This window comes from Arvicola amphibius, chromosome 18, assembly GCF_903992535.2.
Source record: "Arvicola amphibius chromosome 18, mArvAmp1.2, whole genome shotgun sequence".
In the NCBI taxonomy this organism is placed as follows: Eukaryota; Metazoa; Chordata; class Mammalia; order Rodentia; family Cricetidae; genus Arvicola; species Arvicola amphibius.
In genome coordinates this window covers 21,598,538-21,617,598 of record NC_052064.1, presented here as the reverse complement: position 1 = coordinate 21,617,598, position 19,061 = coordinate 21,598,538, and the positions used below count along the sequence as shown (strand labels likewise).

At 40.6% G+C, this 19,061-nt stretch overlaps 1 protein-coding gene and 1 pseudogene across 1 annotated transcript; one reads left to right on the top strand and one right to left on the bottom strand.

Moving 5' to 3' along the window:
* Window positions 1-1,244: 1,244 nt before the first annotated feature.
* LOC119803808 lies at window positions 1,245-2,995 on the bottom strand (annotated as a pseudogene).
* Window positions 2,996-6,542: 3,547 nt separating this feature from the next.
* LOC119803941 (zinc finger protein 431-like) lies at window positions 6,543-18,886 on the top strand. The gene is made up of 4 exons (XM_038315436.1): window positions 6,543-6,678; window positions 16,125-16,251; window positions 16,452-16,512; window positions 17,665-18,886. The coding sequence occupies exons 1-4, from the start codon at window positions 6,676-6,678 to the stop codon at window positions 18,587-18,589; spliced, it is 1,116 nt and encodes a 371-aa protein (XP_038171364.1). The 5' UTR covers window positions 6,543-6,675; the 3' UTR covers window positions 18,590-18,886.
* The last annotated feature ends 175 nt before the right edge of the window (window positions 18,887-19,061 follow it).

Here is a 19,061-nt window from a genome sequence, read left to right as displayed (position 1 = left end):
TCACATCAATGCACTGGGGAATTATACCCAGTGAACAGGAGCAACAAAACCATTTCTGTAGACAGCACAAATTATTTAGTTTAAAAAATTGCAAATCCATACTCATTCATGAATAACTGGGTCAGACAATTTGCCCAAAGCAACGACTTTACATAGTAATGCCAGATTTTACAGATAAAAGGTTTCTGCAAATCAGGCTGAGTTAAATGACTGCAGATCATTCTTCTACGCAGATGCTGGCTTTCTCTTTAACTTGCGGATGCTCTGAATGGGATCAGAATGAGCTCCCCCATCCTCAAGAATGAAGTCTTGGAACGCTTCTAAAGAGTTGCTGGTTGGTTGCCACCACTCTATCAAAAGTACTGGTTACTAAGTGAAAAATGCTTTCAGTCTAAATAATTACAGTAAACATGCAAGCTCCACAGTTTAAACCCAACATAAATCAACCATATCCAGTTATCAAATTAAAACAAAAAGAAAAATAACTCCTGGAAGCTGAAAGCAAGACTATCTTCAAACATTACCAATGAGTATTTTAGACCTTTTCCATTCCCGTTTTGACTTATTTATTGGTGTATTGTTTGTAGTCAGGGACTCTTGCTTTCAACTTCACAGAAGTTCAAGTCTATAACAGGTTGCAGCTCAGGTAGAGACCATACACATCATTTGCTTATTAAAAACATCAGGAACACACAGGCTGAGTGAGTGGTCAAATAGGGTTTGCTCTTCTCACAGATTAGGTATAATGGCGAAAGCATTACTACTGATATCTAAAGCTCTTGTTCCAGCCCTGGCTTCTGAGGCAGATAATAAACACATCAATCGATGGTAGGTGAAGTACAGTTTTAAAAAACTTATCTTTTTAAATCAACAACCAAGTTTCTTGTTTTTAAGTTATTACGTTTTTGTGTGTCAGTTCCACCAATGAAAATCATTTGGCTTGTACTTTAATTCTTCCACGTAAGAACATGAAAATATGTTTGAGGAGGACAATGATGGAGGCTCAGGTCACACTGCACCTCTGTAGTCTTCCAGCACGAATATACATCATACCACAGTGTCTCGATCCACAGTGCACCGTTTTCCAAAGGCGTACCAGTGGGCAGCTGATACGCCACCACTATGGAGCATTCTAACTGGCGACTGCAGTTCTCAGCATGTGGCACCAGGGAACATGGAAAAATAGGGTAGCTGAGATTGTTAAGGAGAATTCGTAAACAGTTCGGGAAATGATGCGTATGCATTTACAGTCCACGTGAGAGTGACCTTTGGCAACTGCAAAGTGACTGAGACGTGGCTCGCTTTAGGAACATCAGAATGAAGAGGCAAGAGTGCTGGGAGCCTTCTTTTGCTTGCTGTCTTATCGCTTGGTGGGATCTGGTGGTGTTTTGTATTGACTGAAAGATAATGCACTTAATATAGAAATTAAATTCCTCTGTTTGGAGATGGGCTGCTGGGTCAGAGTTGTAAGTACCTTCTTGTGTTGCTTCAGGAATGAGGCTGCGCTCCTCATCAGTATCATCACCAGAGAAATATTGATCTATGATTTCAAAAAATTTTCATGTTGCTGCAAAGCTCCAATTTTCTCCAAACCTCCACATTCCTCTATTATTTTGGCTATTGCTCTTGCCTCATCACCAGCCATTATCGGGAGGTCTTTAAGAACATCCACAACCACCTGAACCGCCTGAGAGTCCTTCACCGACAGTAAGGTACAGACCGGTGGTATTGCGTTCTGTTGTACAAGGTACCACCCCACTTGATCTTTTCTGCCACGTATCGTTAAGTTGCTAATTGCCCAAGCAGCTTCCTTTTGTCTTCCAACGTCCCCCCCCCCCCCCAGGCAAGCTGGTGAACGATTATGGGGATTAACCCGGAATCTATTACAGCTTGAACTTGCGGCTGATTGCCTGCTGTTATATTGGAAAGGGGACGACACTGCTTCCTTATTTATTTTCTCTTTCGGGTGTGATAAGAGCTTTGGGAAGTGGGACAGAGCGTGGGAGTTAAGAACCACCTGGGTCTGCTCGTCCTGCCGGTCACCGTGTTCCCAGCTGCTCTGACTGCCGCTGTTTGAACTTTCACTTCCCGGTGGCTCAGCGGGAGCACGAGGATTCAGGTACAACCCCTGAATCAGTAACCACCTGTATCTGCTCATTTCCTCCATCTGTCAAGTATGACAGAGCCCAACCAGTGTCTACAATAATATTTATGTCCGTGTGGTATATGAGAACACATAAAGCTGTCAAAATCTCCTGAACTGTCTCGATAGGCGGGGGGGGGGGGGGGGTCTTTATTTCTGCAGAGATTGACAATGACCCATGTGATGTTCTGAAGGAAGATGATGGAAATGGAGGGACTGATGAAGGACAGAAGGGGCTTGACAACTCCCAGTGATATGACATAATCTCTACACTGAGGACCATCACCGATAATGTTTCCCAAAGCCCACACCGCTTGTTCACGGACATTCTGATGTGGGGAGTGGAGGAGTCTCAGAAAAAGGGGCACTGCATTAGACTGTAGAGCAGCTTGAGTCTGTGCAGAGGTTCCTGATTATTATTCCTGATATTAGTTAGTGCCCAAGCAGCTTCAAACCGCAATAAAGGATTATCATCCCTTTCTAGACATTTGACTAGAATTGGTAAAATTCCCGATTTTAGTAGGTCATCAGTTAGTGGATTTCTGTCACTGGATAATAGTTTCCTTGCTGCCGGGACAGCACTCGACTGGACTACACGGTTATCACTTGTAGCATTCCGCAATATAGCTTCTCGTGTTACGTTTTGTGCTTTAAAATCAGCATCGACATCTGGATCTTCCAAGCTTTCTCCCTGGGGAACACATTTCTCTTTTTCAGTAAGTGTTCATCTCTTTTGTTCTTCCGGAGTTCAACTGTCACTTCATTTCTGTGTCTTCGCATTGTCACCGCATCGTGGCCCTTGCTCTTGAAGCTCTTGATGCAGTGGTTCTCCAAGCCAGGGTTCTTGGCCATGGCTGCAAGCAGCTCCAGCTGTGGCTGCTCCAGCGGCGGCGGCGGCTGCGGGACCAGAGGGAGGGGACAGAGGGGGCGGAGCCCGCGCTCCACAACACCCGGAGCGCGAGGCGGCCGCAGCGCGGGGGACGGTGCTAAGGAGCGGCACTAGCCAGGAGAGGCCGGGGTGCTGGCCTGCTGGCTCTCGCGGTGACCCTGCCCTCATCCCACCATAGGGCCTCCCCACCTCCGCTAGTCATGTTCTAGTAATGGAGCCAGACCTAGCAGCTTTTCCTGCCACGCGTGACGTGGGGCGGTGGGTGGAAACTACAGTTCCCAGCATGCCCTGCGTTGGTTTCCAGATCGCCACATTTTAAAGTTAGAATTTGACAACAATACTAATCTCAGAAAGTCTACGAACTCTTGGAAAGTGAACAGTGCCCGATTGAATCACAACTGCCTCAAGGAAGAAATAAAGAAAAAAATTAAAGACTTTCTAGAATCCAGTGAAAATGAAGGCACAACATACCCAAACATACGGGACACTATGAAAGCAGTGCTGTGAAGAAAGGTCATAGCACTAAGTGCCTGCATAAAGAAAGTGGGGAAATCTCACACTAGTGAGTTAACTGCACAGCTGAAAGCTCCAGAACAAAAGAAACAGACTCAGCCAGGAGAAGTAGATGACAGGAGATAATCAAATGTCGGGCTGAAGTCAATAAAATAGAAACAAGAAAAACAATCCAAAGAAAATCAATGTAACAGAGATGATTCTTTGAAATAAATCAGGAAGATAGACACACCTTTATCCAAATTAATGAAAAGGCAGAGAGAGAACATCCAAATTAACAAAGGCATAAACAAAAACGCAGACATAACAACAGACACTGAGGAAATCCAGAGAAACTTTAGGTCATACTCCAAAAACTATACTCCACAAAATTGGAAAATGTAAAGTAAATGGACAGTTTTCTGGGTAGGTACCACATATCAAAATTAAATCAAGACCGTGTGAACAATTTAAATAGACCTATAACCTGCAAGAAAAGAGAAGCAGACTTCAAAAGCCTAACTCCCCCCCCCCCCAAAAAAATCCCACGGTGGACGGTTTCAAAGCAGAATTCTACTAGAACTTCAAAGAAGAGTTAACACCTATAGACCTCAAATTAGCTTGGAAAAGAGAGGAATATATTGTGGGAGGGACAGAAACCCATGGCATTCAACCTGGGGAACCATGGAGACAGGATCTTGCTCACTTTACCCTGAGGATTCAGTAGACATAAAAGATCTTTATAGTGTTTGATTCCTTTATTTCTCTGATTTTTTAGCATTTACCTCAATATCTGACTCTGTCTTTTTATACTTTAGAACAATTAGACTTCGTGCTACGGTGATATGTAAAATAAATTTAATTAAACCATGTAGGGCCCATGGGTCTACCCCTGATCCTGTGGTTCATCTTGAGGATAGTTTCTGGCCAACCAACTAAAACATCCTGCTTGTTCCTGTGCTCCCTCTGCCTCACCTGGTGGATTAGCTGTAGGGCAATCGTTAGAAAAAAGAAATAATGAAATTCTCATCTACAGTGATGTCACAACCTTGAGACAGACAGCAAGCCAGGGCTAGTTAAAATGGACTCCTTCTTGTCTTATATTGAAGCAGCTGTGGCCTTCTTCCTAGTCACCCTGCTCAGAGCAAAAGCAGCTTTGCTCTGAGATTAATAGAGATCATTATAACCATTCATCCAGGAACACTGTACAGAGGGCTGTTAGGTGACTTTTCCTTGAAGTTTTCTGTTTTTTTATTCTCTATCTTTTGTGTTCAGAATCCCTAAGTAAAATCCCCATTCTTCCTTTGTTGAGGAAAAACACTGTTTTGAAAATAACTCCCATGCACTTTGTGCCTCCTGCAGGCAAGAATTTTTTTTTCTCATTTCTTCTGTCTTGGCTGTTGAGATGGCTATTTTTGGTGGTCAAACTGATTACCTCTGGGATTAATTTATACATAAAGAATTGACTATACCTGAGAGAGATTTTACTTAAAGGTTTTGAAGTGGGAAAACTCTCCATTAATCTGTATAATATAAGATAATAGGACATACCTTTAGCTGCTTGGTGTCAGTGCACACTTTTAACACCATGACATCAAGAGCCAGAGGCAGTGGGATTTTCTGAGTTTGAGACTAGTCTGGCCTACAGATTGAGATTCAAAACTACACAGAAAAATCCTGTCTTGAAATCTCAAAAAAAAAATCTGATTAAAATGGACTCCTTCTTGTCTTATATGACCCAACTTTAACCAGCATCTCCCATCCTGGTAGCAGCAGTGACATATAAAGTACATTGAAGAAGAAAAGTCTCTTTTGCCTCCTTGCTCTAGCTCTGGCTACCAAGCTTATTCCTTTACTAGCTTTAGAGCCTACTTCATTGTAATGTTGGTGAATACTTAAAACCAGTTGAGACATTGTACACCGTGGGCTGAACAACTGCTGGATTCTTCACTTGATCTTAGACAAAAGGCAGAGAACCAATCTCTGTATTCTTCAATTGCCACTGGTAGGCAACTATTTTTACATGACCTGAACTGCAGTGACCTGAACTGCACATTGTGAGACATTCTAATGAGCCCACTTTCTACATACACAGTGAGATTCATTCTTTCATTCTCCCTGCCCTGTTTTTGTAGAGAATCTTTTTTTTTTTTTTTTTTTTTTTTTTTTTTCAAGACAGGGTTTCTCTGCAGCTAGCTCTTGTAGACCAGGCTGTCCTCAAACTCACAAAGATCCACCTGTCTCCGCCTCCCGAGTGCTGGGATTAAAGGCGTGTGCCACCACCACCCAGCCAAGTAGAGAATCTTGAATACTGCAGTTGTATATTTTATTCACCTGACCATGGAGGGAGATGTGCTGGCTAACAATAGTGTTCATGAAGACATTCCTTCTAGCTCCATTATTCTCTACATGTTCAAATTTTCATGAACACTTTTGATTATTATTCATTTGCCTGGAACTTGCTTTGAATTTTAGGAATAAAACTCGCAAAGTAATGGAGCCATCATCCAGCTTTCTGATGGGGGAAAGACCTGTCATCTTGTTTAAGATCTGGCCCCTGCTTTTCTCTTTTCTGTTGTGTGAAATCCCTGTGCAAACCTTGTAAAAAGTATCTTCAGTTCATCCGACATCAGCATGAAGCCACACAACAAACTTCTCCTTTTGTGACCTTAAAACTCTCTTTAGCTGTTTATGTTCTGGGCTCCTTCCCCCTGTGGGACAGGGAATCCCTGCACTTGCCTAGCACAATGCACAGTACAGGCTAGCTAGCCACAGTGTGTCCTGGAGAAAAAAACGGCAAGTTCCTATGGAGTGCAAGAAGATGACAGTGTCTGATTTTGAGCCAGGGGCGAGTGCTATTGAAATGCATATCTTGGCCGATCTAGAAAAGATCTTTGACTGGAATGGCAAGGAACCTCTGTGCTGTGTCTTTAAGCACACTATTGCCCGAAGGGAGGTGTTCTTGTCACTCGGGCCTCACTAGCCAATCAGGTGACCTGCCAGTCAGAAGCGGTGTAGAGCTCTTCCGGGCAGCCGCCTTCAGACTCGGCTTTGCTGAGGCGCTGGCGGCAGCGGTTTCCTGTGCTGCGATGAAGTTGCTGCTGCAGGGAGATGATGAACTGAGAGCTTTGGCGAGCTGGAGAACCCCAACATGGTGAGCGAGGGAATGCTGTCTCCAGATGGGGAGGAGCAGAGGGTGAGGTGCGGGAGACAGCGTGGTGCGTCCTCCCGGGATCCGTGTGGGAACCTGCCGCCAGATTCCCTGTGTTGTGAAGTCCCATGCGGCCCTTGTTAATTCATAGACCTAGGGACAGAACTGTGAATAACTTTGCGCTGTGGGCTTGATCTGCTTAGAGAATTGGGAACAGGGTGCTGTGTGTACGAACATCTTTCTTAACTTCAACATGCTTGATGCATTCATGGAAACAATTTGCCACACTCAGAGAGGCCTAGTAACTCAAGCATCTTCTTGATATTGAGCACTTTGCATTTAACCTTTACATATAATCTCCATTTATATTTAAATATGTGGACGTTATGAGGACAGCTCTCCCGTTGGGTAGCACTGCAGTTCTAAGCTGCAAAGTAGAAGAGTTGAATTGCTGATATAAAGGAGTTGCCAATGCCGTGGACATAGTTCAGTCTCACAAAGTAGAATTTAGGTGAGGTAGGACTGACGCTAAAACACCCAGGAGATAAATGTATTTTAATCAGGGCTGTTAGAGATTAGGATGCTAGGGTACACATTGTTCAACTGGATTGTCCAGATATTTGTCTCAAAACCATTACAAAGAAGCCACCACTGATTTAAAACCAGACACCAGGCACATCACCATATCAAAGAGCAAGTCTCTAACAAGCTTCTCTAGGAAGCTTTATAGGGTCACATCCAACCTTAAGGCCTGACAGGTCTTAAGGTTCCAGTTTTCTTCTTGAGAAAAGCACAGTTCTTTCAGATGGGTAATATGACACCAGATGACTTATATTTGAAATTCAAAACATTGTTGTGTGAGGAGTAACCTGATCAATCAAGGCTTTCATTTATGCCCTCAGGCAGGGAAGAGAAACTTTCTTGGGAGATCTAGTAACAGTCTGGGGGTCTAAGCCTTGTCGGTTTGCCTAAGGATCTGATCTACTGATAATAAAACAGCTCCTTCTCTAAAACCAGGAATATGCTTTGGGGAGCTGGTAATTTATGGTCTGGTGCCAAGGCCTTTGTGGACGGGTTGCTTCAGATCCTATGAAGCCAACTCTTCCCACCATATGGAGCCATGGTTATCAGCCCTAAGCCCACTCTGCTCTTAGTAAAGTTTTTAAGATACCCTGTGTTCCCCTTGTGTAGAATTGTTTGACTAGCCTCCTCCTAAATTTGTGTGATAGTTTCTACTGACTTCTTATAATTCTCCATTTCCTTCCATTTCCCCCCTGGAAGTATACAGATGCTCTTCTTCTTCTTTTCTCTCTATTTTTTAAAAAATTTTTTGAGACAGGGTTTCTCTGTAAGACTGTTGTGACTATCCTGGAGACCAGGCTGTCCTCAAACTCACAGAGATCACAGGGCCCAGACTCTTAAATCCTGAGATTAAAGTTGTGTGCCACCACCAACAGGCAAGATGCTATTTTTCTTAGCTTACTGGGCATCTGCAGGATCTGCCCACCTTAACTTTTTATCTTCTTTACATTTTACTTTTCCTATCTTTCTCACCCCCTGTGACTTTCACCTCAGAATGCTGTCACTGAAGAATGGTATGCTGGTTCAGGTCACAAGTGCACTAAAAAACTTATCCTGGGAATATCTTTGCTTTCTAACTCTCCCGTCTCCCTAAATGTCTAGTCTGGCAAATTGCCTGTTTCTATTTCAATTATTCAAGGTGTAACCTGGAGCCTGAACCTAAAGGACACTCAAGAAGAATAGCATATGTGGAATGCAAAAATCTGTGTCGCTGGCTCCTGTTTGAGCTTTAGCCAGAGATTGATGTCTACCATCATTAAAGAGGTTTATCTTTATTAATCTAAGTGTGTGAAGTGATTTCTCAATGGAAAGTCATATTAGTTCTAGAACAGCTGCATTTCCATCCTGTTAGAAAAATTGTTTCTGAGACGAGTTCTCTTATGTTGACTCAGGTGGCCTTAGTCCCTATCTGTTGCTGTCCAGGGCAATGACCTTGCTGTCCTCTACAGTACACTTTCAAAATTCTGTAAAAAATGACTGTACCACCTCACAGTTTTAAATTATGCATTTGAGTCATGTAGTTGACTATCCAATGCAGTCGCTGGAAAAGGATTTGCATATGGAGCATCCCTTCTGTCTTCAGACCACAATAGGAGGAAGAGTTTATTGTGTGCACTGCAGAGAACACAGCATAGGCAATCAATCAGCTGTTGGATTCACCATTATGAAACAGGGCTCGATTGTGGTAGTGGGAGTGAATTTGTAATTTCCCAGCATGTTTTATTTTAATTAATGTGATGTGAATGAACCCAAACCATTATGTGGAGGTGTACAGAATGGGAAGGTTATCTTGAGACAGGAACATTGAATTTGCAATTAGGCAACTATCCTCTGCAGATATGATTGATCTTGCTTGACACAGTTCTGTCAGCTCAGAGATTTGAGGAACAGGTCATTGACTGTGTCTATGTGTCAGATTACAGATCTCAGCAGCCAACATATGCTTATGGGCACCATCAATCTATCTCTTATTAATGACATCCACTCTCCTATACAAGGGCCTTCTCTTTTTCAAAGTCAATACAGAAAGTTTTATTTAATCTTAAAAGTGCAGTATTTGTATCATTTTAAAAATCACTTGTTGGCATCATTTTCAAAAACTTTCTTTACTTTCTTTAAGTGTGTTGCTGCTCTTGTCTCTGTTTCTGTTCTCTAGTGTTTCTAAGCCATTGATAATTGCATTTCATTTCTCATTTCTCTCAAGTGATGTTGATTATTGATTTCTGTGGAGAGCAATGTCTCCTCTAGCTTAGGCGTGCCTCCTGCTGTGTAATTGAGAATCGTTTTGAACACCTACTCCTGCTTCTGCTGCCCAGTGCTGGGAAAACAGTCCTGCAAATCCTTCCAGGTTTGACCTTGACTTATCATTGAGAAAGTAAAGTAGAAGAGTTACTGAGTGTCGGCTGATCTTTCTGGCTTTTATTGGGGACTAAGAAGACGAGGGACCTGAGCAAGAATTGAGCTCATTGACCAACTTTGAAGTTGGTGGAGACACAGGGTAGAGAACAAGGGCCACTGCCACCATGAACCACATGGACCAACATAACTACAGTCTGGCTCTTGGTCCATCCAAGTCACAGTAGAAATGTCACCTGGGCAGAGGGTGAGAGCTTTCCTCCTTCAACAGTCATTGAGGTTAGGTCTGTGGAATCAGGTAGTCAATGGTAGATGTTTCATGAACGTCCTGATTGACCATTGTTTGCAGTCCACAGACTGGGGCAATCAAGAATCTGGGTAAGTCACTGACCTTATCTTTAAACCTAATTGCAATATTTACAGTAGTTCATCCAAAATAGAAGATCTGGGTAAAATGTTGTGACCCTGCTTCGCAGGACTGTTACTTTTCTGGATTAAGATGTTTATTTTAGAGAAATATATAAGAAATCTTTAATGTGCTCTAATACAAATCCTAGTCTATGGAGCTCATGGCAAAAGGTCTGTTTCAACTTTACAAAGATTTTTGAGATGAAAACTACATCATATTTATGTTCTTTTTGATGCCTCCAAGCCCTAACATGATCCCAATTATTTTCTAATTATGGTTGTTTTTTTTTTAATATTTATTTATTTATTATGTATACAATATTCTGAATATGTGTGTATGCCTGCAGGCCAGAAGAGGGCACCATACTCCATTACAGATGGTTGTAAGCCACCATGTGGTTGCTGGGAATTGAACTCAGGACATTTGGAAGAGCAGGCAATGCTCTTAACCTCTGAGCCATCTCTCCAGCCCCTCGTTTTGTTTCTTTTTTTTTTTTAAAGATTTATTTAGTATACAACATTCCTTCCATGTATGCTTGCAGGCCAGAAGAGGGCACCAGATCAATGAGATGGCTGTGAGCCACCATGTGGTTGCTGGGAATTGAACTCAGGACCTCTGGAAGAGCAGTCAGTGCTCTTAACCTCTGAGCCATCTCTCCAACCCTGGTCTGCTTTTCTTTAACAGCAGTTACAAACTAACCACAATTACACAGTAACAGTAGTTACTTTATGAATGTGACCTGTGTTTGTCTGTAGGACTTTGCATCTCTGAGGCAGTGGGATGGCTGCACTGGAAAGTGAGTGTGCAATGGAATGTGCACACAAAGGACCCTGTGCTATGGAACAGGATGTGCTCTAAGAGAGTGGAATAATGTGTACTAAATACAAACTGTCTAAACTGGGGCCCTGTCTGCTGGGCTGGGAGGGCAGAACTGGAAGGACTGTGCTGTCTGAGTCATTTGATCTCTGATCCTCCAGTAGAGGAGCTGCTAATATTGTGAGGCCCAGCTGGGTGGCCCTAGGCAGTGAGGGATTCTGGGAAGGGTTAGTGATCAGGAGTACTGGTGGCAGGTAGTGTTGGTTCTTTCCATGATTCCCTTCTGTCTCTGCAGGAGGGAGTGGTAAGGAAGACCATAATTGATCCCATAGTAAGTGTTGGGTGTCCAGAGCAGGCCTGTTGAGCTGACATTTCTACTGTGACTTGGATGGACCAAGAGCCAGACTGTAGTTATGTTGGTCCATGTGGTTCATGTTGTCAGTGGCCCTTGTTCTCTGAGCCTCCTTGTATATGGATTTACTGGGAAAGGTAAGATTCTGCAGCCCTGGAAATGGAGGATATGTAGCTGATTGTATCTGTCCAGAGTACACATGCTTCTGTTGTGCAGTGGGAAAAGACATTAGAAAACTGACGGTCTAGATTCTAGAAGTTCTGAATATTGAATTCCAATTTCAGGTTTGTGTTATAAAGATTACAAATAGATTAGGTTCTGGTAGAGCAATAGTTGAGTAGAATGCTTTTAACATGGTGCTGCCACTAGCTGCAATGGTGTGATCCAGTGAAGCTTAGTTCCAGGGGACAAATGGACTTTCTGATCTGAGGAGATTTCTCAGGTGTGCATTATGTTAGACAGGTAGAAAAGGCACAATCCACATATTCTGCCATAATCCATGTAGCAGAAAGCAGAGTTTAAATCATTTTTCTAGACTGTTTTGGGATTGGGCATCAGTGGGACTGCATTGATCTGAAACCAGAAGAAAGCACAAGAGGCTGGGGAGCCATCACAAGAGATCTCCATTTGCAAAGAGAGCATCTATATCAGTAACTGGAAGTCAGGAACAACAGTTTAAGTGTTACTTTGAGATAACTTTGTGATAGTTGTACCGTTTGTGTTCATTTAACTTCTGTTCACATATAATCAAAGGTAGCTGGGTAACACTGACCAAGATCACATTTTCTTTTGCTAAGTTTTCTGTGGTCTTTGACTAAAAGTTGACTATTTCTGCTTTTGTTTTTGACTTTTTTCTTCAACACCTTTCCTTTCACAAACATTGTACACATTCTTGATTGATGTATCTTTGTGGAAGATATAGAAAGTATATTATGTGAGTCTGCATGCTATTTTTACTGTAATATAATTATATATTCATTTTTTGAAGATTATGGACCTTCACCAATTTTATTCAGAAAATTTCTTACATCGTTAGTTTCAGTTTTGGGTCTTTGGAAAGTTTTGTAGAGAGAGTACTTTTTTTCATCTTAGATCCCTGCCTCTTTCCATTTTCTGGCATATCTGTGTGTTCCAGTTGATGGTATCTTCACATTTGAGTCTTTGCTACTTAAGTGTTGATATGATTAATACATAATTAATTATGATTAATGTGATTAATAATTAATATGATTAATACATAATTAATGCATAATCTCAATGAGCATTCTTAGTGTTTCCACCATGAATGTAACTTTGTGATTAGCCCTTAAGATGTTTGATAACCTTAGGTTTTTCATGACAATGAGACACATTTGCCACTGGCAGCAGAAATTTGGTTCAGAAAAGGATGATAGATATTGAAAAAACTTTATCGGAGCTTGCTTTCATTGTGGCAGGGTTAGTCATTTGGACGAGATACTGTTTTTTTCCTTGACTGCTTGATAGTATGCTGTTTAAACAGGCTATGTAGGACCCATGGGAAAATGATCACTGAAATTTGTCAAAACACCTGAGGTCATTTGTGTGATATTTTGACTCAAATCTTTCTTCCCGCCTATGCTCTGGAAATTTGGTAAGACAGAATTAAAAAATAATGGGCTAATATCGTAAATGGAATATTGAATCTATTCAGGGGTTTTATCACTGATGGCTCATTTAGATGCACAGTGGAAAAACAAGTGGAGCAGAATTAAATGAAAACAAGAAGGTAGTTTCAGCAGTCATGTGTTGAGATAGGCAGGAATTTTCAGGGTGTTTATCACCATTATAGAGAAGGCCCATGCTATGGAATGGAAGCTTATCAAGGTGCCCTAAGGGTAATAAGACTCTGGCCACAGAAAACTTCAATTTAGGGAAGGTGTGAGCAAAGTGATTCATAGTCTCGCGAAGCTACTTCTTTCAAAACCTTCTGCACCTGTGGTCCAAGCGCGCTAGTGTCCTTCACAATTAAGAAACCACGCTTCTCAGCGTCACCCATCATGTGTGGGTCTTGGAAACAGGAAAGAATCAACATTTAGATCATGGATTTTTAATAGTTACAGTGCATCATTGTTGCAGGCATCTATGTTTGGCAGAGTCAAAAGCCCAATGAGGAGACAGAGTTCATTGCATGAAGCGCTGAGGATTGAAGCCAGGTGTTGGTTGTTTCTTTTACTCTTTTCTCTATTGACGGCCTGCCACCCAATTCTCAAATAAATCTCCCACATGGAGGCTTATTTTTTCTTATAAATATCTGACCTTGGCTTGCTTTGGCTTCTTTCAAGGCAGGTTGTTTTTAACTTAATTGTTCTCTCTCCCTTTTCCCTCTGGTCTTCATCTTTCTCTATTCTGTATTCCCTTCTTTATTTCTTACTCCAGGGTTTGCTGTGTAGCTAGGTGAATGTCTCCTGTTGTCCTCTCCTTTTCTTGCCTCTTCTTCCCCTTTCCCTCCCAGAGTTCTCCTTTCTTTTATTCTCTTTGGCTGCCAGCCCTCTCTATGCTTTCTTGCCATGCTATTGGTCACTCAGCTCTTTTTCATATCAGCCAGGTATTTTAGATAGGCAAAGTATCACAACTTCACAGAGCTAAACCAATGCAGCATAAAAGAATGCAGCACTTCTTTGCGTCGTTAAATCAAAAGTTCGACAGCATAAACAAATATAACACATTTAGATCTGTTATTTCACAACACACTGGGTGGCATTTTGAGCCCAGAGATGTTAAGATACCTAAATTATGACACAACTTCCATGGAAACCTAGCTGCTTATAGTGAGTGGAAGTTACCAGGGAGAGAAATACATGAGAAGTTGTAAGGACAGGGCCATGTAAGTCATTTGAAACTGAAGCCCATACATCTGAGAAGAGAGCTACAGGATTTGACGTTTGTCCTGCTCTGCTTCAGTCTTGCCTTGGTCCAATCTTCCCTCACTGTGTCTCCATTTTTCTCTTCTGGAATGTTAATGGCATTTTGTGCCATTGTATGTTGGGAAGATGTAACTTGCTTTCAGAATGTATAAGATGTTACTGTCTCAGAGTTTATAAGATGTTACTGTCAAGAGATTGTCTTGGGTGCAAGAGGAAACTTTGGACCTTGGATAGTTGCAGATGTGGATCCTTGCATGAGGATCATTGCAGTGACTGAATACACTTTTCCATTGTTGACCATGAACCAATAGTGACCAGGGTCAGAGTGTACTTCATTGAATGAACAAGCTCACAGAAAAGATCATGGACTTGAACAAGTTTCTCTCCTTGGTGGTGTTTCTTTTAATTTCCTATGAACCTTTAGTAGGAAAGGCCTTTCTAGATGAAATTCCTCCCTGTATGTGATGGGTGTCACTATCCTTAACTAATTTCCTGACCTTTATATCTACTATGTTGTGGTTGATATTAATCAGCCAACTTCCCACTCATACTGAAATGCTTTTACCATCATTATAGGCTTGACCTGTAAATCCCATAAGATATAGAAGAAACAGTTGCTGTTCAGTGCTAAGGAGTTTGGTAGCCTGCAGTTTTATTTGTTTTGTTTGCTTGTCTGAGTAACCTTTGCTGTGTGGCTCCAAATTCCTCAACGTAAAGTGAGAGGGGGGCTTCACTCATGGCTTTATTTGTTTTTATGTTGTTGGGTGATGACCCTGGAATGTAGGCTTTTTACATGTCAAGCACATGCTGCTGTGCTCAGCTTCACACATATGTTGACTTTTAAATTTGACAGAGGGTTTCACTCTGATTCCCAGGATGCCGTGTATTCATGACATTAATACTGCCTGAGCATTCTGAGTCATTGAATTGCAGGAGCATGAACTTCTTCCTGCTTGTTATGCTTGCTTTTTTTTTTACTCAATATGAATATTTTTTGTGTATGCATGGATATGCAACATATGGATACCTGGTAATCAGAGTGATCAAAGCATCTCAGAATCTTGAACTTGGAATAATAAATTGTTGCAATCCCCATGTAAGTACTGGCAATTTTGCCCACCTCTTTGGAAGACTAGGAAGAGCTCAGTAGTACTCAGCCATATTTCCAGAAATGTGTTAATTTGTTATGCCCAACATTTATATTGCTAATGTTTTCATCTGTCCATTTGTAATTATTTTAAAATGTAGCTCCTTTTCATAAAGCGTTATTGGTATGACAGATTAAAATAAGACATTTCTGAGCTGGGCGGTGGTGGCACACGCCTTTAATACCAGCACTCAGGAGGCAGAGGCAGGCGGATCTCTGAGTTCGAGGCCAGCCTGGTCTACAAGAGCTAGTTCCAGGACAGGCTCTAGAAATCTAGGAAACCCTGTCTCGAAAAACCAAAAAAAAAAAAAAAAAAAAAAAAAAAAAAAAAAAAAAAAGACATTTCTGACGTCTGGAAGATGAATACTGAACTGGAGTGAATGCATAATTCTTTGCAAGAGCTTCAGTAAACATCTCTGAATTCTTTATATCTGATTTGTTTGTTTCACTGATTTTTGCAATGGAGACAGGGTCTTAATGTGGACTTCCACCTGTCCTGGACATGATTTCATAGACTTGGCTGGCACTCAACTCAGAGACAAATATACACATCTGTGCTTTCTGTGTGCTGTGTTAAGGTATGAGTCAGTACACCCAGTTTGTCCACTGTATTTTTTTTTTGTAATTAGTATTTTTTCATACAATTTTTTCGTGTGTACTATATCCTGTTGATCTGTTTCCTTGGCTCTCTCTAGTAATAGACAGTTCTTTTGTAAGGTGATATCCCATTCAAAGGGTACAGAAATCACAGAAATGACTCTCCTATTTAATTTCCTTCTAAAGTGACTGTCTGTATCATAGAATAATAGTGGGGAATTTTATGACTGTACTGTCAAAGAAATATACATTTACAATGTTGTCACCATCATGCTTCCTATTAAACACATGAATGAAATATTTTAGAGGGCAGTGACCTATGATGATGTGCATATCAACTTTACTCTGGAAGAGTGGAATTTGCTGGATCCTTCCCAGAAGAATCTCTACAAAGATGTGATGCTGGAGACCTACAGGAACCTCACTACTATAGGTAAAAATAAATTTCCTTCATGATTCAAAATAAGGGGACAACTTTTTCCTGGTTAATTATGTTTTTCTGTAATTTAATTTAGAAAGAAGAAAAATGAGCTGAATAATGCAATTATAGTTATAAGTATCCCTTAAGATAATAGCTTAAATACTGAATAATTTTCAATAATATAACATACATTTTCTGGTATTATGTTTTAGGATGCATTTGGGAAGACCATAATAGTGAAGAACATTGTCATTGTTCTAGAAGACATGAAAGGTAATTTTCATGTGCAAAGCTGATAACAATGTTCCCCTGATGAAACTGTCATATGTCCTGGAAGATTTAAATGGAACAACAGTGTAAATAAGCACAACTTTAAGTGCACCGGTGGTTATTAATTTTTCATGAATCCATATATCATATATGTGAATTGCATTTGAATGACATTCCCTTAAGAAAGAAGTCAAGAAAGCAATGCCTAAAGAGATATCACCTTTTAAGGCATAACACCATGAGAGCTTTGTTGTAGATCTGCAAATACATTTCTATCTTGCTACTCATATATCTTGCTACTCATAATACAAAAGGTATACACATTGAAGAGATAATAAGTATATCTGCAATACGTTGTACTAAACCAATAGCCTATAGTAAATTTTGTATTACTCATACACTTCTTATGTCTGTGCTAAGTTTAGTCAGAGAAGCAGTTAGAGTCAAGTCACGTTGTGGTGGAGAAACCTTGATACCTATACCACAAGTTTGTGATGAACAGCAAGTCAAACCCTGAGAATTCAATGTGGAAATCTTTTATTTGTTATTCTTCTTTACTATGTATACCAAATGTTACTCTAGATACAAGCGTATGAACATAGGGATATGGTGAGATGTAGCATACCTCTCTCTAAATACAATTAGATGATAAGAAGTAGTTCCCATGCAGAGTATACTTGTTGAATTTGATTCCACTATGCAAGTAATTGGTTTTCCACCATCATTTTTAATACATGAACAAATTCACACTGCAAAAAAGCCCTATAAGTTCTAGCATTGTGCAAATACTTCCTGGTGTCCTCATTCACATAGCAAATGCAATATGATTCACAGTATAGAAGAATTTATGAATCTTGAAGCTCTGAGTTTATTCAATTCTTTTCACATATGTATAAAATATCATATAGAAAAAAAGTTTCTGTGAAGGTGAAAAGGTAAGCCATAAAAGAAAGGAATTTATCATTGGAGATATCTTCAGAGTTACAAAACAGTGCCTAATTAAAGACCAAAACATGAGTTTAGACACAATTTTTAAAATTTAGCATCTGATTCCTTTTTACAATTGGAACATATTATAAAATTAATTCATACAAATGTGTAGGCACAACTAGTTGAATGTGGTAAAGCTTTTATATGTGCCTCTTATTCTTGCAGGATTGAAAGAATTCAAACTGGAGAGAAGCTTTTAGTACATATTCAATGTGGTAAACCCTTGACATATGACAATCAACTAAAATGGAATAAAAGAACACAGACTGGAGAGAAACCCTATGAATGTAATCAGTGTGGTAAGGTCTTTTCAGGTCACAGTAATCTACAAAAGCATAAAAGAACACATTCTAGAGAGAAACCCTATGGATGCTATCAGTGTGGTAAGCCCTTTGATTGTCACAGTGATCTTCAAAGGCATGAAAGAACACACACTGGAGAGAAACCCTATGAATGTAATGAGTGTGGGAAGGCCTTTGCACAGCAAAGTGGTCTTCAAAAGCATATAAGAACACATACTGGAGAGAAACCCTATGAATGTAATGAGTGTGGGAAGGCCTTTGCAGCTCACAGTAATCTTCAAAGTCATAAAAGAACACATACTGGAGAGAAACCCTATAAATGTAATGAGTGTGGAAAGGCCTTTGCAGTGCACCGTACTCTTCAATTGCATCAAAGAACACATACTGGAGAGAAACCCTATGAATGTAATCAGTGTGGGAAGGCCTTTGCTCAACACAGTGGTCTTCAAAGTCATAAAAGAACACATACTGGAGAGAAGCCCTATGAATGTAATCTGTGTGGGAAGGCCTTTGCAGAGCTGAGTGGTCTTCAAAATCATAAAAGAACACATACTGGAGAGAAGCCCTATAAATGTAATGAGTGTGGGAAGGCCTTTGCAGTGCACCGTACTCTTCAGTTGCATCAAAGAAGACATACTGGAGAGAAACCCTATGAATGTAATCAGTGTGGGAAAGCCTTTGCACAGCACAGTGGTCTTCAAAGTCATAAAAAAACTCATATTGGAGAGAAACCTTATGAATATAATCAATGTGGTAAGGCCTTTGCAGAGTACTTTTCAATTGCATAAAAGAACGCACTGGAGAGAAACCCTATGAATGTAATCAGTGTGGTAAGGTCTTTGCAGCTCAGAGTAATCTTAAGAGACATAAAAGATCTCACTCTAGGTAGAAACTCTACGAATGTAATCCGTGTGATAAGACCTTTCCTGGCTATTGTATTCACCAAGTGCATAAAACATACTGGAGAGAAACCCTATGATCATAATCAGTGTGGTAAGGCCTTTGCACAACACAGTCATCTTCAGTGTCATTAAAGAACAAATACTGGAGCAAAACAGTTTGAATAAAATCAGTGTGGTAAAGCCTTTTTATTTCTCATTATTTTCAAAGGCACAAAAGAACACATACTGAAGAGGAATCCTACCAATGTAATCAGTGTGGTAAGGCCTTTGCACGTCACTGTCATTTTCAAAGGCATAAAAGAACACACAGTAGAGAGAAAGCCTTTGATTTTATTCAGTGTGCTAAGACCTTTGCAGA